General features: G+C 33.5%; 1 protein-coding gene across 1 annotated transcript in view; it reads left to right on the forward strand.

Moving 5' to 3' along the window:
* The first annotated feature begins 256 nt into the window (after window positions 1-256).
* LOC133187911 (nuclear receptor coactivator 2-like) overlaps window positions 257-23391 on the forward strand; it is a 67477-nt gene continuing 44342 nt past the window's right edge. The window contains exons 1-2 of the mRNA XM_061323311.1: window positions 257-279; window positions 1481-1543. Of these exons, the coding sequence (XP_061179295.1) occupies window positions 272-279; window positions 1481-1543 (71 nt within the window). The 5' untranslated portion in view covers window positions 257-271. The remainder of the gene's footprint in view (window positions 280-1480; window positions 1544-23391) is intronic.

Raw genomic sequence — 23391 nt, forward strand, 5'->3', positions numbered from 1 at the left:
TATTACCCTTCATGAAATCATCATGGTGAAATAAGGACCCTTGACCTGACCTTGGCCACTACATGGCCTCGGTCAGGTCATGTCATCTCATGGGCCAGGTCTAGGGTCCTTATTTCACCATGTTGACCTCGTAAGGGGTAATTAATTGCATAATATATGTTTTAATTGAATAATATATATGTTTATCATATTTATTTAAATGTCTTGCACTCTTTCAGTATTTACCCCAATGGTTCCATGGCTGTCTTTCATCTGAAGATAGATATTGCTTATGAGTAGGTAGGTGTCTTCTTTAGTCACTAGACAGAAAACTATTGTCATCCATGTACAAAACTTAGTAGTTTTAACTTTAATTAGTGAAAAGTTGGTAAAATTCTGAGTAGCATGTAAGATTGAGTAGGGCTTGACACTAAAACATCAGCTGACAGTTCCACTCTAAAGTTCAATATGAACTTTTTGTTTATTCAGTCATACTTCTATTCAGTAAAACATTACATGTTGTCAGATTCAGAACATTCCAGGCAAAGTGTGAACTGAAAAAAAAAACATTGACAGACAGACAGACAAAATTGAAATACCCTTTAAAGCAAGAAGATTTATGATACTACATGTAAATGACAATTTTAAAAAAAATGTTACACAGAAAGGGTTTGAACATTTTGGATATGAACTGTTAATCATTTCCAATGTGATTTTCATTATATTGTGTAATGTATTCATTTTCCTGTCAATCAACAGTAAATATTGTTCACTCAAAAATGCAACTACAGAAACTACAAAAAAGATTTCTATAATTCTAATATCTAAAAATACTTGGTTTGAACTTTTCCTGTTTTTTTTTTTCTTAGAATGAATATATATTTTTGTAGTATGTCAACAATGAATTTAGCAGGCTTTATTTGTCTCACTATCAAGAAATTCTTGCTTTACCAGAAATGTTCCCAACCTGGATATTTTTAGTGCAGATGTCGTTCACATGATGTTCCATTAACAAACTCAAATAGAAGGAGTGCCAAAATCTACATGAGTAATATCCATAATTTTTGATGCATCTGTCAAATCACCTAGAAAGAATATTTTTATCTATGCTTATTGATAAAATGTCAATGGATGTTGATTAGCTATAGCAAATGATTGTTCTAAATGTGTTAATATAACAGAAATTTTCAAAACAAGATTTTATCAATTGTGTACGTCAGAAAAATTAGTGAAAAGAATAAAATTAGCACCAATATGATGACTAATTAATTAATGTAAGATAGGTACTTGATGAAAAAAAAATACATTGACATTAATAGAAAAAAGATTACAACTGCTTTTTTTAACTTATATGTAGTTTCTGTTGGTTGCACAGCATGTACAGTGTCAGGTCAGAGGAAATGAAAGAAGTATGACATTCAGTAGTTAAATATTGGAAACCCTAAAACTTGCATCTTAAAAAATTAAAAACCAATTTAAACATTGTAATTTTGCATCATAGAATGTCTGAAACAGCAAAGGAGACTGAAACATCTGGAAATGATGAAAGGAAACAGGTGTTGAAGTGAGTATAGAGATGCATGTTTATATATTTCATTTTGATGTCACTTGTTTCATAAATTTTCAGATTTCTGATCTGAAACCTAAGTGAGCTTTTCTGATCACATTTTATTCATCTGTCTGTAAACTTTTCACTTTTTTGATTTCTTCTCCAGAATCACTGGATAAGTTTTAGGCAAACTTGCCATGAAGCATCCTTTGGTGAAGGATATTCAAGTTTAATCATTTTTTTTTTTTTAGGGAGGATAGTTCTTTGAAAAAGGCAAAATTAGGGTTAGAGTCTTAAAATATCTCAAGAAACAATGGGCCACAAAAGATGAAACTTGTACACAAGGTTACTAATATAAATTTAAATGGATTCAAATCTTGGCCCCAGGGGTAGGGTGGGACCACAAAAAAGATCAAAGTTTTACATAAGAATATTTAGGGGAAAAAACCTTTAAAAATCTGCTGCTCAAGAATAATGGGGCAATGTTTAGTCTTAATATGCAAGGGTCCTCAGATAGTGCAGATTGAAGTCTGGGTAGTGTGGGGCTACAATAAGGGATCAAAGTATATATAGAAATAATCTTTAAAAATCTTCTCAAGTACAGTATGGCTATGATTAGGCTTATCAATATATGCAAGCATCCTCAGGTAGTGCAAATTCAACTTTATTCAAATCATGCCCTTTGGATTTAGGGAGTCAAAAGTTTGACATGAAACCCCCCCCCCCCCCCCCCAGAAAAAACAGCAAAATGTGCAAAACTGCCTCAGGTAGTGCAGATTCAGTTTATTCCAGCAGGGATTAATCTAGGGCATATTTACTACCGGTATTCAATATTTTCTCCAAGAGAAAATTTCCCCTGAATATCCCATTTTCGCTTTTTGATGAGTAAAAAAAATCCCCTTACAATAGTAAAAAGTTCAAATATTTTTTTTCCCCTTCCTAAAAACTGGAAATTTAAGTAAAAATTTTCATCAGATGTGAAATAAGGTTTTACTTTGCTATTTTATGCACTAGTACATGTATAATGGTCATAAAAATGCTGAAATTCAGTTGGGCTCCCCAGCAGGGCTTGCCCTGCACCGACTGGGGTCTGGAGTAGCCCGCCCCCATACACCCCCCCCCCCCCCCCAAGCTGATTTTCCCAATTATTCCAGAAAGGGTAGTTTCTCCCAAAACCTAGATTAATCTCTGTACAGTTATGATCACTGGGGGTAGGTTGGAGCCACAATAAAGAATCATATTTTTATTTGGAAATAAATAGGAAATTATAAAAAAAAATATTTCAAGAGTTGCAGAGCCACACTAAATCATATTGATATATTCAAATTCCTCATCTGAGTGGATTCATCTTTTTTTCTTCAAATTATGGATAGTGTGGGGTTAGGATGGAGCTTTAAGCAGAGATTATTTACTCCGGGGGGGGGGGGGGGGGGGGCTTACTTTTTTCCAAGCATAACCTTTTACTATGGAAAATGTTCATTGAAAGGGTGGTTGCCCTCCCCTTTTGCTGTAGCGTCAATGTGAAAGGAAGTTGGAACCAAAATATAACCCCCCTCCCCCTTAACTGCCCAAGTTGTCTATTATTTGGTGTCCTTGATGTGTTCCGGCGTACTGAATCGGACATTCTATATAGGAACCATATTAAGATCGTTATGGCCACAGATAAGTTAATTGCAATTTTTGTCACCATCTCTCAAAAAGTGACGCTTCTAAATTTTCATTTGAATAAAGTCTAAAATCTAAATGAAAAACACTTAATGAAATAATGATATGAATGTATAAAAATCTTTGATAATTCTTCTCCAGAACAGCAATGACAATTTGCTCATATTGAGACAAAACCATACTGATGTTGTATTGATTCAGTTTCAGTTTCCTTTTGGGCTAGGTGGGGTCATTATGTGGGGTCAAAATTTTTATGCAAATATAGAAGGAAGCAGAAATTCCCTGGCCCCAGGTCTTAAGGACAACCCTGCTTATAGATATCATTGTTAATGAGCAATACATCAAGTCTAAATGTTTTGTACTTTAAACACTATCACTAACCAATCAAAATGATGTGTTTGTAAAAAGTGTAAAATAAATTGTTTACATTGATCATATATCAAGGTAAAGGTATATATACCAACGGACAGTTCTTGATAATGAGTTTCTAATTTGAGAAACATGATTTTGAATTATTGGACTTTCCATTTATTTTTTTAAAGGAAGAGAAGCAACATTGGCTAGGTTTATTTTTTATCACCACTGGCAAAGTACTTAATAAATGCATTGATAAGATTTTCATCATTTGTATGTTTGCTTTGTAGACGATCTGCCTGTCTGTAAGCAACTAAAAGCTACTCCTACAGATTTTGTTCAGTTTTAATGAAACTTATTACCTTTGAAGCCTCATTTGTCAGGACGCTTTGGTTCCCAGTCAAAATCGTCCGAATAGGTGAAGCATCCAGATACCTGAATTTCCTTGATATCTGAAGGTCCACTGTAATTGAGTTCTGTACTCCACATTAAATCACTTAATAAAGTTTGATTAGTTGAACAATGGTGCAATGGGTATCAAACTATAAAATATTCTGTTGAAATTCAAAAACATAAATTGTTGGGATATATAGAAAAAGGATTTCTTCATATTGACAACTCTATAAACAGATAAATCCCTGTAAGAAGAATCAATCATACCTAGTACAAACAGATCATTGGTACATACAGAAAACATAAACTTGAAATAATGAGACCTCACTTAGATGTTAGATAGATAGATGAATCAACACCACATACAACCCAACCAAAGGCAGCACCTGCACTATAGGTAACAGGTCTGTCTATACAGGGCTCGACATTAACTTTTTTCCTTACTTGTCCATTCGGACAAGTGACCAAGGCATTTACTTGTCCGAACTTCAACTTCACTTGTCTGAAAATTTTTCAATAAAGATCTAATACTGTCAACTTGAAAACACAGGCACTTGGGGTCTGGACACCCCCCCCCCCTTTTCCATTTTTTTTTCTTTTTAAATATGGGGTCGAGTCACCTTTTTCCTATATTTGTGTTCTAATATGCACTACATGTTATCGATAATGTAACCCTTTTGTCTCTATAGGCTGTTTTTAAATATATCGTTTTCCGCTGATACATAAAAAGAGAGAAGGCTTGCAACTCTTTTCTCGTCGTCTGCCTCACCTCGCTTTAACTTCGCCTGATCATTTATCTAAAGCATAAGAAAACATGAAATATGCATATGTCAATAAATTTGTTACACATTCTTCTTTCTTTTCATATTTCCATTTAATTTTTATGTGCCCCCGATTTGTAAATATTTCGATTAAATCACCCTCATCTAGGGTAAATTTTGTTGATGTGCACCAGCTGGGACGGAAGTGCAATAACGGTAACTCTAACTTTACAAATGTTCTGCATTTAAGAAAAAATTCCAGGCTTTGTAATAACAATATTGTGAAATTTGGTTGTCTAAGTCGTATGTTAAATATTAATGTACATCCATCAGAATCTGCTAGTTACAGTTATCTTGTTATACACAGAACTAACCGTTACATGTAAAATGAAGAGAAAATTCGGGATTAATTCCTTCTCGCATTAATGTTCCGAATGACATTACACATAATGATGATACCCGAAAATACCGGGCACTTCCGTCCCAGCTGGTGCACATCAACAAAATTTACCCTAGATGAGGGTGATTTAATCGAAATATTTACAAATCGGGGGCACATAAAAATTAAATGGAAATATGAAAAGAAAGAAGAATGTGTAACAAATTTATTGACATATGCATATTTCATGTTTTCTTATGCTTTAGATAAATGATCAGGCGAAGTTTAAGCGAGGTGAGGCAGACGACGAGAAAAGAGTTGCAAGCCTTCTCTCTTTTTATGTATCAGCGGAAAACGAGATATTTAAAAACAGCTTATAAAGACAAAAGGGTTACATTATCGATAACATGTAGTGCATATTAGAACACAAATATAGGAAAAAGGTGACTCGACCCCATATTTAAAAAGAAAAAAAAATGGAAAAGGGGGGGGGGGGTGTCCAGACCCCAAGTGCCTGTGCTTGAAAACTAAAATAAAGTCCATTACATATGACATGTGCTTGATTTATTTGTGATGTTATTGATAAATACAACAAACACATAAAATGGAATTTTATCTGACAACAACATATATGTCCACAAGTGAACCTGTCAACATCAAACAGAATCCAAACTTTGTTTAAGTTCGTAAGATCCATGCCTTTTCAGTAGTATGCAATTAATGAACTTCGATCCCGATCGAATGTGAATCGAAGTCTAGTTTTTATGTACAGCTTCCGTCTTGAAACTACCGATTAACTTTCAACAGTCGTTCTTTTAATTATTTAGAGACTCCTTTACATTAAAATGCACTTGTACAATCAGACAAGTGCCCAGCAATATTCACTTGTCCGTAATTTTTTTTTCACTGGTACCGGACATGCGGACAAGCGTTAATGTAGAGCCCTGCTATATAAAAAAGATATGAACATTATTATTTCAATTTTTTCTTCATATTTTACTACATATGTATTAGCTTTAATCAAAAAATATTCACATTTTCAAATGTCTTTTTCTGAGATAAATTTACAAAAAAGGTAATAGCTTTATATCCCCATAAAGCAATTTGCTCAGACAGCATGTGACAGAACTCCATGCTTTCTCACTGTGTGTTGCTTAGAAATACACTGGTCAGGGCCCTACAGAGATTTCTCACTATTGAATGAAAATATTTTTTATTGAATCAAGGATCAGGTAAAAGTTTAAATATAGGGAAAAACTGTCTGTTTTTTAGGTCACCTGAGTCATTCAGGTGATCAATTGCTATCCGTTTTCATCATGCGTTGTGTGTTGGTCATAAACTTTTGAACATTTTCACAACTTTTTCTCAGAAGCCCTGAACCAGTTTCAACCAATTTTGGCATATAGCATGTATGGGTGAAAGGAAAATTTTGAATTTCATGGTCCCTGACCCCCCCGCTCTGGGGCCTGAGGGATGGGGCTAAAACCATCAAAATTAATGCAATCTTTAAAAGTCTTCTTCTTAACTCCTGGACATCAAGCAGTCAAACTGCTGGCATGATTGAGCAAGCAATGAGTCACCAAAATTATGCACTTCATGGCCCCAGTGTCAGGGGTTCTGGAGTGAGGCTGGGGTTCTATTGATCATGAATAGTGAAAATTGATAATTTTGTAAAAAAAAAAATCTTCCTCCCTGATTATATTAAGCACAGGGTTTGAAATTTGCTCATGTCCGGAAGTTCAAGACTAGTAAAAATTGTATCTGACTAGTAAAACTTCATGCAGCGCTAGTTTGTACAGGGCAATGAGGACAAAAAATTAAAACTGCCAGATTACTAGTCCTACCTGGACCAAATCTGCATAGATGATGCATTTAGGGATGGACACTAACACACTTGCTTCGCATGCTGGATCTGACCTAGATTTTTCAGGTGATTGACCAGGTTAAAGTTTTTGGAGCAGGTCCATTCCCAAGTAAAGTAATAAAGTACAGGCAAGTAAATAGGTCTCCTTCAAGATTTGTTAGTGAGTACTAGACTAATTATCTTGTTGATCCCTGATCATATCATCCCTGGCCACTTGTCTTGCTTTTGGACTAAACAACCTCATCTATCAGTTTATTTTATATTTCTATGGATCCTTTACATTGTTATATTATACTCAGGTGACTGTTGAGGCCCCTGAACCCCTTGTTATCCCCTCGCGCAACTAGTTGCGGAGAGGATATAGCATCGCTACTGTGCGTATGTGTGTGTGTTAGTGTGTTCGTTAAGCTTGTGGGCAAGATTTAAAGAGAACCTTTGCACTATCATTTCTCAGCCTTCACATACTTATCTGGCATTGTAAAAGGACGAACCCTATTCATTTTCAAGTTAATCGGTGAAATAGTTCTAAAAATATCGTGTTTTTATTACCTTCAAACCCTGCAATTTTGTGTACGAGTTGACAATACTCACTTCCGGTAAATGTAACAGGTCAAAATTCGGGTCGTTTCGATAGAGCCTACTGTAAGTTCGACTTTGTATTTGCGTATTTTCATATTATTGTGCATATCTTGAGAAAGTTTGTATGAATTAAAAGTGTCATATCTGTCACTGAGTAACTGAAATAATTTGATGAACGTCACGGTTTCAATACCAAATTACCACATGTGTGTGTGTTTACAATAGAGGGGCCTGTGGAATTTAATCTTGAGGCGCACGTAATTCTTGAAAGCTATAAAGTTTCACTGACATCTCAACACCGGTATATTGTCATTTTCACTACATAAAATATTACTTCCGTGCGTATTTTGATTTGATGCATATTGCATGCTACTGTGAGGTTTACTCAGGTAGGTAAATTAATGAAATTTAGAGCCCCCCCCCCCCCCCCCCCCCCCCCCGATGATATCCACCTTGACTTTTGTTAAAATTTAATTAGTGTTGCAATACATTTTAATTTCTTTACCTTATTTTAAACTTTATATAGTAATACTGGATACCCTTGATTACTAGGTCTAGATAATGGTATCTTATTTAACGTCCCTCTTGAGAATTTTTCTCATATGGAGACATTGCCATTACCGGTGAAGTTTTTGGCACGAGGGGATGCTCCGCTTAGCGGTGCTCTTGTTTGGTTTTATGATATGATCAATCAGTTTGCTCAAATAATTCTTTTATGCATAAATACCTTCGGTGTTAAAGCAAATTACCTGGTATCACACAAGCAAACTGATTGATCACATTCTAAAACCAAAATGCTAGTAAGACAGTTATTCCTTAAATACATTTCTTTTCATGTCACATTTCAAATGTATAATTGGCATTCATGTACCTTTGGACATACCTTGTGGGTATTTCTAGTTTTGGTAATTTGGAATAAGAAATAGATGGAAAAATATGTAATGCTAGACATATATATACTGTCAAACCTCGTTATATCGAAATCCATGGGACTGAGGAAATACTTCGAGATATCCGAGGATTCAAGATATCCGGGGTAAAATACTTAAGGAATAAAGGATTGGGACTTCAAAATCACTTTGACATATCCATGGTATTCAAGATATCTGTGTTAGAGATACCGACGTTCAACTGCATATAATTTTTTTTTGCCAAAAGCAATAAAAACACCAACTCCAGAGCAAAACAGTCTTTATATACAGGTCTTGCTAAGAGATTTCCAGTTGTTTTCTGAACGTTTCTTCAACCAATAAACCAAATATTTTTATAATGGACACAATTTCAGTAGTTATCCTTCTTTGTCCATGTTATTTCTCATTTATATGAAATTTTTTTTATGGCATCGACCAAAGGTCAAAAGCCATACTAGGATTGTAACTGGCTTTACACAACCAAAGGTGTCAGTCTATGCATCTGCAAAAGAAAATAGAATATATTAATTTCTTTTGAAAATGGTCACAATGAATAACTTGAAAATAAAATTGCATTTAATATATCTACAATTAATTCTGACAAAAAAGTGGGGGCTTCACTGGTAGTTGCTATGGATTAATTTTTAAATAGCGATGCTTCATATTGCATGAATCATAGGTTTTTGACATGAAAACCAAGTTAAAAGAAAATAATCAACAAAGTGGTAAAATAATCAAGAAACTACTTTAATAAGCAAACAAGGTTAGATACATTTAAAGAATGTTTTTAAGTTTTGTGTGAGTTATTGGTGTGTAAATCACACAGACTTGTCACATAGGCATATTTCATGAAGCGCGCTAGTGCTTCATGAAAAATATGCCTATGTGCAAGTCTGTGTGATTTACACACCAATAACTCACACTAAACTTAAAAACACTCCTTATATTTACATTTTACATGTTTAAATGCATCAAAAATATACTCAATGTTTGCATTTCTCACTGCCCTATATCATCACATTTTTATTAACATCTCTGTAGCCTCATTGTGACGTCACTTTAGCGCGAGTTTCTCCGTGTACATTTCTACGCGTGAGTATACACAAAACTGGTTTTCAAATCAATTTCACAGTTGGCTTAGTAGAAAAACACAGCAAATGTAAATACTGACTTTTTAAAGTCCAATCTTTACCTTTACAATTTTACAACCACTAAATTTTATCGTAAAGTTTGATTACATGGTTTCATAATGTATATTACGCCTGATCCTAACTAGTAGCTAAGGTGCAAAACACTGAAAATGTTGTGTAAGCTAAAAATATTTAAGAAGCAATGCTTAGACATTTACAAGCAGAATAGTAATAAAATAAATCCTTCTTAGCTTTTCAAAGAGATGAATTTTTTATTCAACACATGAACAGGCTTCCATGTTTGTTTACTTTAGATGGTGTATGGTTAATTTGGACCCTGATCAATTAGGACCATGGAATAAAGCCCCACACTTATAATTGTGATAAGGGTTTTTTTGGCAGCATTCAGGAAACTTAAATTATGTACATTTTCCACCCACATGCCACCATATCTCTCATAGTAACAACCATAAGTAGAGAAGTTCTTTTATTACCATGGATGCCATGATATTCTCTAGCACAAGGAATTCACACTTACAGTGATGTTTTTTCCCTGTAGTTTGAAAACACATTATAAACTTATTGGATGTAACAAATTACATTTATAACGAATCAAAATTGTTTGTCCCTGGCACTTTGCTATAAGCATGTTTTATTGTATGTTGGTGTGCTTTGCTTAATACTAACTAGTGTGCCGTTTGTACATAAGATGAGCATGAACTTTTTATATCATCAATTTGTTTTAGACATTTTGTTCTTCTGTATCAAGGGTTACTGATAAATAATATAGGCTGATCATTTATGTTAACCTTAAAAAAAAATTTCTGAAGAAAACTTATGTTGATGACATCTTCTGTTGGTTACCCAACTTTAGCCAACATACTGTAAATCAAACAAACATCCCTTCTTTGTCAGCAAAGATTGAAAGAACTCATAGAATTGACAAAGCTTGCACTGGATGGATTTCCAACTCCTTCTGAGAAAAAAGAATTTCTTTAGGATGGCTATAGATTTAATGAATTTTCATTCTACATTATTCTGAGATGAAAATTTTTTTTCAAAACAGGAGTGTCATGTTTGGACTATATTTAATGTTTTATGTTTTGCATGACACAAGGAGAGAAGCATATATCATTTTCTCTTTTGTTGAGTTTGTCCAGAAAGTGGTAATAGTTCCAGAATTAAGAAAATAGCGGATGTTTTCTGGAGAACGGTAGCAAGAATTTAATCAGTGCATGGTTATCTGCAGCTGAGGCCATGCTAAGCTTGGTGTCTGCGAGTTCAGATAGAAGACCACTCTGAAAATTAAGCTGATTTCTGAGTTTGTGACTCGATCTTCTCAAGATTTAATACACAGTACAGGACATGAGTCTTGTTGCATGTTAAAAGGTTCGTTTTGTATAATGTTTGTCAGGTAGGTTGTTATTCCACTGTTGTGAAAGCTTGAAGATAAAAAGAGTATGGGACTTGTTTTCGTTTATTATGCAAACTGAAAAAAAATCCTGAATTTTGATGTTAATAGAATACATGTATGGTGAACATCTGTAACATTTGCTCATCATAAATTTTTAGTGGTTTGTGTAAGACATTTATTTTGATTAACTATCATTCATGTGTACTATTTGACGTGAATACCAGTTGTTGGTATGTAAGCGTAGAGTTTCTTGTCAGACAGAAGCTAGACTTGCAGTGTGTTCGGGACCTTGATTGGTAGAGCTTTTCTTGTCAGCCGCAGCTGATATTTGTGTTCAGGAATAATTCATCATCTGTAAAAAGTTTTTTTTTATTCACCCATTTTCCCATCATCTTAGACAAGGTGACCTGACCTAAAGCAAAAAGTTCATGCTTCAACGCAACTGGTCATCTGCAACATTCATTACCCTGCCCTGTTTTTTTCCTGGCTACCTCCATTCTCATTCAACAGTTGTATGAGTTTGTTTGAAGTTGGCGGTATAATTGCATGTGCTGGTCCATTGCTGTGGTATTAATGAAATATCTTTTTCCAGCAGATACAAAGACCAACGTTGTTGGGTGCAGGATTTATCATTGTGCATTGAAAAAAGTTTTTGTTCAGCACTCAAACTGAATTATTAGATGGCATCAGTATTTATTTCTATTAACTTTGGGAGAGAAATGCTGGTCTTTTGTAACTGAGTCAGGAACAGAAGTATGAGAAAGACCGAAAGAAAATGTCAGAGAGCAGTGATCTTACAAGTTTTTGCAAATTCAATTCACGTAAGGATTTTAAATATAGCTTTTTATTTCCAAGACTTAAAAATGTTACTTTAGTACTGTTGTTGCCTTAAAATTAACTGTTAAAACATTTTACATTTATATTACCAAAACAATTAATTATGACATATATAGTGATAATGTAAATATATGCCATCCTGATATCCTGTTGCATGTAGGTTTAAAAAATTATCACTTAAATATCATATTTATAAATGATTCTAAGTATGATATATATGCAGATGCACAAAACTTATTTGAAATTTAATTTGCTTTCTTAAATATCAAGTATTTCTAACTTTTGTCTATCCCTGATGTTTGTAAGATACACAAACACTCAAATGATGCAGACAAGGAGAGATTGCATGTTGTTATGACAACCAGCAATATTGCCTCCTGTCAGAATGGTATTCAATGTTACCAACTTAAAGACATCCAAACCTGTCAAATGTCTGAGGGTCGGAAATTGCCTCCATGTATGACAAAGATTGAGCATTGAGGAGGAAGTTGCCTGTGATTTATACTTGCAATACTTTTCTTGGGCAGAGTTTGTTACATTTTCTGCTTGAAAGTTGACATTCTGTGGGCAAAAAGACAGATGCTTTTTCATTAACAAATTCATTGAAACCAGAGAAAGTAAAATATAAAACCTGGAGTGGGCTGCCTTGTTCCAACACCAGTGGTATCAATAATATATAATTACCTAGCATGTCTGAAGGCAACAAAAGGAAGGGATGTAGGCCTTTATTGAAATAAAATTCCAACAGCGATAACGTATGATTTTTCTTGTAATGTCCCACAATGTTGTACAATATTCATGAAGGTTGTGATTTTGTTGACAATGTTTTCTCTCTGTGACAGGCTTTAAGATCTTGGTAGCAGGATTGGCTTGAATAACGCAACTGTTCCTTGTTGTACAGAGGACAGCAGGACAATAATTTTAATCTTTATTTTATCTTTGAGGGTTTTTTTTTTCTTTACTTTTGAACATCTAGCTTGCAATCTATATACCTCATGACAATAATGACAATAAGTATATTACAAAATGTTGAAGTTTGATTCTCCATGGGTTGAGGCAACAGGATATGGCTACATCATCATGTATTGAAATGCATTTATACCTTTCTCCAGAGCATGTCGCAGACAAACCTTATATGTTGTGATAATAAACAGTGATTTCTTTACTAAAATTATAATATCCAAGTCGCATGAGGTGTGGCAATTGAGAAAGTCAAGATGTTCATGAAAGTAACTTTTAAGGCCTATAGGCCTCTTTTTTTTTTTTTTAGGATTTTTTATCTTATTACTTTTTTTTTTAATGGAAAAGAAAATTTAAAAAATATCAGTGAGTTTTCAGAGTAAAACCAGAATATCGTGATGGCACATATTCATGTGACCTTTGACTTTTACCACTTTTGACTGACTGAATCTTATATAGTCATTAAAATCCACACTCCTTGCTCATTTAACAGAAACCTGTTGCAAGTAAGGTTTTCTGAATAATTGAATTAATTATGTTTAAAAGCTGTAAAATTTGCACAATCAAAACTTAATATATATATTAATTTAATGTAAATGGGAGAGAGACAGAGAGTTGGTGTTTTATTAATGATTTTCAAGGTAGCAGACGTCTCATTAATTCTTCTGTCTTGTCATTGGAACTTGAACAGGCATGCAGAAAGTGTTGTTTTCTCAAAAAACCTGAAAATGCTCTCAACTAAGGTATGAATCTTTTCATCTTTGGGTGTGTAATTAGCCTGATCAAGATAATTAAGATAATTAAGATGAAAGAAAGCCGCATGCTGCATGAGATGGATCCTTGCCTATTGCCTACATGGATAAGGTCAGATTTGTGTGTAGTATTCCTTGAGAAGTGAGCCAGATGTTTTAACAGTACATTTAATATACAAGAAATTTTGAATGCAAGTTTTGAAAATTGGTTAAGTAGTTTTGGGGAAATTTTTTACTTTGCTTGGCTTTGACCTTTAGTAGAACACTTCAATAATTTGGATGTCATTATTTTAAGGAATGTGAGCTGTATCTTTGTTGACTTCTTGGCTTAGTTTATGAGGTAATATGTATAATCATGCTGAAACAGTGATGAAAGAAGTAATTACCAAGACATCATTACAGCTAATGATGAGATTTTCTTTTAGAATAGCAGTGATAACTATAGATAGACCAAAATTGTGACTACCATAAAACATCTCTTTATATTAGTTTCAATCTACCATAACCTTTTCTAACCTTTTAAAAGTTCCTCTGAACTCTTTTTTTTTAAGTGCCAAATACATGTTGCAGCAAGCTCTTATCAGGTTCCTACCAGAACTTTGGGGCCATTCAAAATTGAAAATGACTCAGAATTTCACTCCGAGGGCAAAGCTGTACATATATTGTAGGTGTCAAATTTTGAAGAACATATTTTGCTAAAGAATTTGATCTTCATTTTATTTAGACTGTAAGAGAAAGATTATTGGTTATCCCAATTAATATATTTGAAATATTTATTTGCAAACCAATGTTTGGAGATATATATATATATATATATATATATATATATATAGATAGATAGATAGATAGATAGATAGATAGATAGATAGATAGATAGATAGATATAGATGTATATATATATAAAAGAACAAATGAGGTTAGGATGTGCTAGAATACAAAAAGGGGATACGATGTAGAATACAAAACAGAGTGATTGATTTTTGTTTTCTGTATAGTAATATACATTAAACTGATTTTCACAATGTACCTGACACACTTTACAGATATATATAAGTCTATACAACACTAAGGCCAATCACCTATTGGGTAAAAGGCAGTCGTTCCCTTTATCTCTACATATATTGAACGCTGATGTCACTGTGGCCATGTGACCCTGATCAATAAAGAAACACCAAAGTCATGAAGATTCTGGGCACACTTCAAAAGAAATCCCTTTTCCTCCCAGTAATGGTCAAAAATCTGGGAGTCTATCCTATGAAGTTTGTGTAGAATGCACTGTATGGCATAAGGGAGTTGAAGAAATATGGCATTCTTCCAAGAAATAATGGAAAAAAGATACATTTAGAATATTTACAGCAGATACGTTGGGCTTTCACTCAGCTGGCATAGTTAGGTTATCGGGTTTCTGTGAAGGGGCTGTTTATGCAAGATTTAATATTTTTTGCATCAGTTAACATGAAGTATTCATTAAATTTATAAGTAAATAGAAGCTTATTTGTGTGTTTGAAGACTATTACGCCTGTTGTAGCAAAAAGCAAATGAATCTTCTTCACAAGGTTTCCCCCACTTGCAACTCCGAAGGGTTTCAATTTTCTTTTTTAAATTAAAGTAGAACTGCATAAAATTTTGTAATTTTTAGTCTGTTTCCTCAGGCAAAGATTATAATTTCAATCTTTAGCAGATTTGCCATTAATGATATATATATGGATGTACTCACTCATGAAAAGTCTCTATACTATGTAGAAAAACAGTCAACATAATTGATATTGGCTCCTCTGAAAAATATTCACCGTCATTTAATTTTTGCTATTGACTGGCAAAGAGGGTTTCCCCACAATAATATTGATTTTGAATCTGATAAGTAGACTGATTTATTGTAATGTAATTATAGCATCGCAACTTCAAAAAAACATAACGTCACAATAAAATAAACCAAGAAACACAATCATGGCACCTTGAAGATTTGCTAGCAACACTACAATCAACGTGCAGATAATGCATTGGATACAAATGAGTTGCTGAATGTAAATGAATGAAATCAAAATACTATTTTATTGATTTGTTTTGTTTTTCATATAACAATTATTGACTGTTTCAGGCAATATTGATTATGATAGGCCCCTCGGGATGAAAATATTGCCCTCCACTGAGTCTGCTCTGTGTGGACAATATTTCATCCCTTAGGAGCTAACATAATAAGTGTTGCCCTCAAGCCAAGTCAATATTTGTATAATGATGTAGTGCCAGGGATGAACAATTTTAATTTGTTGTAAACTTAATTCATTGTATGCAGCAAGTTCTTAACACATTTTAAAACTACAGGGGATGAAAATCACTTCGCTATAAGCATGAATTCATTCTAAATGTGTTCACTACATCTGTGTTTACTGTATAGAAATTGTTTTTTCCTGTACAGATTGTCATCATAGAATGACTAAAAAAAAATACTGCCTCATGACCTGTGTGCAAAACAATTAAATCATTTTTGTGTATCAAATACATAGACAAAATACCTTGAATTCCCACAAAATCTTCTAATTATGGTGAATGCAATGATCCAATAGAAATTATGTTCTGCTCACAAAAAGTTAGAGGAAAGCATTACTTGAATGAGCTTCAGATAGTTGAGACGGATTAAAATAAAAGCATTATCTCCTAACTTGTATCTAATACACTTTATAAATGATAATGAAAGAAAACCCATTAGTTCAGCAGATTTGCATCAGCGTAATTAGAATCTGAAGTACTGTAAGTTAAAAAAGATCTTGATTAGAAGTGGTTGGATTTGTTACAAGTGATGTCTGCTACCGCGTAATTACCGAGTTTATACAGGGACCACTTCTTAGGATCAGGCAGTAGATACTTGGGTGTCCTAGCTTGTTAGATATGCAGTAAATTACATATTGAGATTGAGTAAGATAGACAAGGCTACAAGGAGAGGAGGAGAGAAGAGCTGTATATTCAATCTTACTTGCTAATTCAGTCAAATTTAAAGAAAATGATGTTCAAAGTATTTTTTGGTTAAGGTCTTATTATTTCTCATAGTTTTGCATGATGATCATAATGATCAGTAATAAGGAAAAAAATACCATTTCATATTTGGAGACCTAAGTGGTATACTCTGATGAAAATTTGAGTTGTTAGGGTACAATTAGGTAATGTCTCGACATGCACCTTTTTGCAATTTTCACCCTGTGATGTTCAAACTTTGTAAAATGCTGTTGGTGTAACGTGTATGGAAAGAGAGGAAATTTCAAGTTGCCACCTGTTCAAAATGTACGTGGTTGTAGTCTTTTTAACAAATATAATTGACTTATTCTGTGCAAATGACTGAAAGTTTTTAGCACAAGTAAAGCCCAATAAAATGATTAGCTTTTTAAGTAGTAGCTCGTGTGATGGCAGTGGTCTGTAAATTGGTACTTAATTATTTAAGATTAATCCCTAATAAAAGCAAGTTATAGATGGATTAATTATATTCCATATATTTTACTTATGTAATTTCAAAGGGTCATGAAGTATAAAATACTTAATACTGGAAAAAATCACATTTTAGCATTCTCTCTCTCTCACTCTTTCTCTCTCTCTCTGAGATGGATGTGCAGATTAGCTATGGTAAATGCATAAGAAGCAACACTTTGTCATACATAATATCTGACAGAAATGACAACGGAAAATTGATGGCTCAGACTTAAGACAAGGAGCTGTATTCTAGTGAATAAATACTGTCACCTCAAGTAATTCCCTTTACACTTCATGTTTACATAAAAACTTGTACAGCAATATTTGTATAATTAAGACAGTTTATGAACATGAGCAGACATCTCTTACACAAGCCTGCCCAGCGAAGAATAATTTATTTTCATATATATGTACATACACACACACACACTATCAAGGATATATCTTCTATAAAGGCTTTTCTTCTGAATTTAAATGCTCTGTTCCTGTCTATCACCCAGTCTAAAAATAATTAATGGCTATTACATTTCAAGTAAACAGTTCAATTTACAAGTAATTCATCTTGTACTTTTTAATGATTCGTTTATTACTTGTGTAAGTGAGATCAAGTAGAAAGGAGAGAAGTTTTTTCTTCTTTACCAGCCGTCAGGAGAAATTTTTAAAAAATTTATATTTGTAAAACAGCAACTTGCACTTTGCCATTGGCTTTTGGTGTTGTTTTTTTCTGCACAATCGATTTTCAAGTATTTAAGTCCAATTGCTAATCCTCTTAAAAGACTGAATTGAGAGAGTTAGGTCTGGCTATAGTTGGCCATCCATTAAAACAGCCCAAGTTTTCATAAAGCTTTGGATTGTTGTGTTCCCTCTGGTAATCATTCGGGCATATGGTAACTTATTATGCGAAGGAGAGATAGGTTTACACAAGCTTGTGTGTGTGTGTACGTGTGACGTAGCAAAGACCTTGAAAATGTGTATCTCCTCTCTCTGCGCACCGACATAAACAAGGCAAGCAAGACAAGTATGGCTCAGCTGTTTTGGGTCTTAACAAACTGATTTCCTTCCAGGGATTTGATCCCTTTGCCTGCTGGCTATCACCACAGTGGAATTAATTGGAACAGCAATCAATATTTGTCTTTCTGTGTAACAGTTTTCTCTCTAAGTTTGCCGAACTTAACCAGTGGCATTTTTTACTCACAACCTCTGGTTAGCAGTGCATGGTGATCTATCTTACAGAGAGACAGAAATCACTGTGCGCATGTGATTGTGAAGTTTTATTTTTTTTTTCTGTTTTTCTAGCTTTGGGAATTTACATCTAAACTATAGACATGTGACAAGTAAGTATGAAGTCAATTTTTACTTCAATATCGGGCACTGATGTAAAATTTTTAGCAAAATTAAGCCAAGAAAAACAGAACAACATTGCACGAAAAGGAGAGGAATGAGATTCTGAGTTACGAAAAGCTTCTCAAAATTTTTGTGTCATGTTTGGGGTTCATAATACTGTCTTATCTTCAGAACTTGAGGTTTGGTAGCCAAGTTAGATTAGGTCTCTAGTAATGCCTATCTCTTTTCCCATGTCTGTCAGTCATTTCTAGTCAAAAAAAACTACCATAATGACTTCATGTACTTAGTACTCCAACATCAGTGACTTTTATACTCTTGCTTGTTGAGGACACTAATTCACCACAGTTATTTGTCTTATGGAGTGATGACCATGCATACATGCGTGTTCCGTGAGCATGCAGTATGATTTAACATCACGATTTATGATGCAAATTTTTATTTTACCACTATGCCAGTGTATTCTTTTAATGTTGTAATATCAGCTTACTTTTAGGCAACACTGTGTTTGTTTGTCTTTTATTTAAAATTTGCATAGATCTTATACACAGCTATACATTAACCTCCAAGCAATATTTAAAACACTTTGACATGTGAACAGCAGTATTGCTGAAGGTCTAGTATTCACACACACAATTTTATTCAACCCAGCAACAAACACGAAGGAAGGTATTCTGATATATCTTGTTTTTCCTGTCAGTAAAGTCTAAATCAAACAATAGTGAAAAGCCTGTAAAATAAAACCACCAGATTGTGTACAGTAAAGGGGGAAGAATTGTCATACTTTAGATCGTTTTTAAATGCCAATGATATACGTAAAGTATATGTAGGACTGCGTGTTGAAAGTCATATTAAACACTTTCATGAGTGACAGCAAAACAGCATGTAGTTCCAATAAGAATATACCTCGAGACATTTTTTGCTGATGTGTGTGGGATTATTGTATGTTAATGAAAGGTAGATGTACGTTTGGTAAAATTTTCACATTGAGAAAGGACCCAGTAACTATGAAGTCAACAACATATCAGCATCATGTCCTTCCACAAATGCGGCAGATTGTATTGATTTAAGCAAATATTTGCATTAAGAGATTTTATATGATGGTTTTTTTTCTCTCTTGTTTTTATGGTAATTACTGTCTGATCAGAAAAAAAGACCATATCCGGTTACAGCCAGTGGCAGACTGTGCAACAGGTGGTTGTGTGCTTGTCCATACAACAGTAGCAGGCTCTCTGGTGTATGTGTGCTATCTACAGCAGTAAACAGTATTGTTTAAGCTGCTCCCATTGTCGTGTGCTGTACTTGAAGCTGATACATCAAATCATAGATAACACAAAGCTTCCAAAGTGCAAGCCAAGTTGGTATGAATTTTTGAAAAGGGGGGGGGGGGGGGGAGTTCTGAAGAATATTTCCATTACATTATTATCATAGACATTTGTTAGATATTGTGGAATGTTTAACATATCTCCTGTAAAATGTTCATCTGCTGGTTTCCAGAGGCTTGTGAGATGGAGTCATAAACTATAATAATAAATCTAATATATCCTCCAAGTACTTTATACTGTCAAGTTTACAGTCCACTGAGATAGAAGGGTGTTCACCTCTAGTAATCAAACAATCCCATTGACTGTGTCACATGAGGGTCTCGTAGGGAAGATTCTAATAGAAAAGTTACTCACACTGTTACAAATTAAATGATTTTTCAGGAAGTGCCTGATTTTTATTTGATTCTCAAACAAGTACTTTGACAGTGAATGCTCTGAAAAATGTGATATCTCTTTGTACAAATACATTGTTCATTATGTAACAGTGTAATTTTATTCAAAACAGACACTGGTGTCTAAAATTGCAAGTCTTATGTAACATTTATCATAAAGAAAATATCTTTGTTCAGCCAACCAAGTTGGATAATGCCAAATATAATGTGATAGGACACGACCAGAAAAAGCCCCTAGCTGGTGCAGAATGGGATATCTACAGTAAGGGAGAAGATTGGTTAAATTAAAACTAGGGATCTGGTGGTACAGTGGGGTAGAATGGATTATAAATGTTTTACTCTGCCAGATTTTTTTTGTTTTTCTCATTGCTTTTGTTGACACGCCACAGGCAAGATCAAGATAGATCTTCTTTGGCCTTGAAAACATATCCTTCCTGGATTTCAAAAAACAGTTTATTGTAATAAATGAGTTGTTATACATGTTGTGGAAATGATCATAAAACAAAGCATCTATAATTCCTGTTTCTGAAAGGTTAAGGAGATTTTTTACTGCAAAGGTTAGTAATCATTATGACAGTTTAATACCAGCAATTAAGTTTAATTCAAAATGTCAGTTATGAAATTACAACCACATATAGCTATATTCTTTATTGTTAAGGAAATATGTTTGGTAACGGATATACTGCACTATGTATATAAAAAAATATGTTGGATTTAATGTTGTTTTTTTTCAAATATGTGTTAAATCCATGAAATCAATAGATAGCTATGACTAATATATGATCTGTGGAGGTCAGTCACTCTATGAGTAAGGCGACACAAAAACCAATTTCTCCACATTTTTTTTCCAACTGACCTAATTGTAGTTTCATCCCTTGCTGAGCACAGCAGCTCAAAGAAAAATATAATGAAAATTTGGACGGAAATGAAGAAAATGAGATTACCACACAGTCTTTGATTCGTGAAGAGAACTGTCAATGGCAGAGTTGTGTTCCTCCGCTTCGTAATTTCTTTCATGAGACCCTCTCTGCACGTAATTATTCAGAATGGAAATGAAAATATTTGAAAACTTTTCACAAGGCGTGATGGAGCAATGGCTGGTGTGATTGCTGTCAAGTAGGCTTTTGTCTAATCATTGGATCTAACGAAAAGGAAAACTGCAAGGAAAAAAAAATCCCAAAAACATGAAATTATCAAATTCTTTGTGTGTAGAAATCATCAGGAAAAAAAATTGTCAGATCTTACAATGCCTGTAGTGGTTCAATATCACAGGAATCAACTTCTCTTACAAACCTGTATATTGTTATTGAAAAGTCATAAAGAAAATCCAACAAGTTTTTATATATATCAAGACAATGATTTGATAAATAAATTGGGATTACTTTGTAGTTTGCCTTTGTAAGTTGTTTTCATGTCACATGATGATGGGAGAAAGTTTTGAAGGTCATTCTTGATGCAATTAAGGGTAGGTTATGACCATCAATGTGTCATGACCTTGACCCTAGGTCAAAAACATTTCTATGACTTGTATTTCAGCAATTTTGTAAAGTAATTAGTAAGTAATGTTACATATTATATATATTTTGTGAGCTAAAATTGCTATAAATATACCTCTAATTTTACTCTTCTACAGAATAAAATAGAATTTACCAACTAAAATGTAAAAAGCAATCGGTACACCAATGGCTGACAATGGAGTGTTTGTACAAATTATACAAATTCATTAATTTAGCTTTACATTGACGTTCAAGCATAGAAGCAACTGCATGATAAATCATTAAATGATTGAGGATATGACTTTAACTATGTCTTTTGTTCCATCCAATTCAGAGGAATGAAATACAGTTAAACTTCGGTACCTCGAACATTGATATCTTGAATACCATGGATATGTCGTAGTGATTTTGAAGTCCCAACCACTTATTCTTTAAGTATTTTACCCTTGATATGTCTCGGTCCCATAAAGTTTGAGATAACGAGTTTTGACTGCATGTATTCATTAAGTGAAATTTGAAATAAAAAAAGCTTAATGGTATAATATGTAAATTGAAATTTAAGAGAAGCAAATGTGCCTTGTTTGGTTTGATGCAGTGTCATACTAAAGACTACTAATTTTTGGTAGACATCTTACTGTCAATGAAAAACGTAACTTGGTAAGCAATTAAAGCTGGTAGTTCTCTTTGTATGTGTGTCAAAATCAGAACAGGTGTCCGTTTGAACAATAGCTTTGGCCACTGTAAGTGTACGATGAATAGCATTGAATTTGTGAGGTATACAGACACGTAGTGAAGTGGGACATTTTTAATGAATTTTCATGGAGTCCTGTCATTATGAAGAAGACTTATTGTATAAATTATCAAATTGATCAGATTAATGATTATAATTAGCTAGGAACAGGAATTTAAATTTCAACAAAGAACTAAAATTAGATGCTCTGATGTCATTGTGTATGCATATCACATATCGCCCTGAAAGGAAAAACAATTTGTCATCAGTTTATAAATTGTAATTAATATAGAAGTCAGCCATTAAAGGATTATTTCCTGTAGTTAATCATGTAAATTTTCATAACAGGTCTTTATAAGATTTGTATTCATGGAAGTATTGTTTCATTGAGAATTTTTCTACGAAACAATTGATAATTTAATATTTACATATTCCTCAGTTGTTTGCTAGCTTTTATAATTCCTTATTTTTCCAAAAAAGGAAAAAAAAATCCAAATGTCAATGAAATATGTAACAAAAATATTTTTTTGAAAATGAATTCAAAGAATAATTAAAATTTTAGAATAGAATTAATGTAAATATAAGTGTTAAATGATCATTCTCTGGATATTTTTTTTTTTTTTTTTTTTGCAGAGAAATGAATTTACAGTTGTGCAGACAGATTTTCATATGCTAATTCATTTTTGTATATCCATCCGCACATTTATTGATTATCAGAAACAAAGAAATACAAAACGTAATCATCAATTTTCAATTCATGTATTGTTGTTAGATGTGCCATTTCATTACGTAATTATTTCATATTTAATAAGACCTATAATCTATCCGTATTTCTTTTCTTTTGTGTGCATGTTGACTTTCTTGTCAAAAACTATTACCATTTTTCACGGCAACGTTGGGTTCATTCTTAGCAAGAAAGTGTGAAAAAAATTTTTATGTGGGGACATTTTGGTTAGTTGATCACTGATTTGATACTTCATGTGGAAGAGCAGCATTCAAACAGCATGTGATACGACAGGATTACAACTCGTTAATCATGATAATGTTTTTAGTTGAGCATGCTTCCTCAATCCTGTACAGTTTAGGTGATCAGTTGTGTCATAGCGTCATTGACATGAAGA

This window comes from Saccostrea echinata, unplaced genomic scaffold (genome assembly GCF_033153115.1).
Source record: "Saccostrea echinata isolate AGI-Se365-2 ecotype Australia unplaced genomic scaffold, CSIRO_AGI_Sech_v1 ptg000001l, whole genome shotgun sequence".
NCBI classification, from domain to species: Eukaryota; Metazoa; Mollusca; class Bivalvia; order Ostreida; family Ostreidae; genus Saccostrea; species Saccostrea echinata.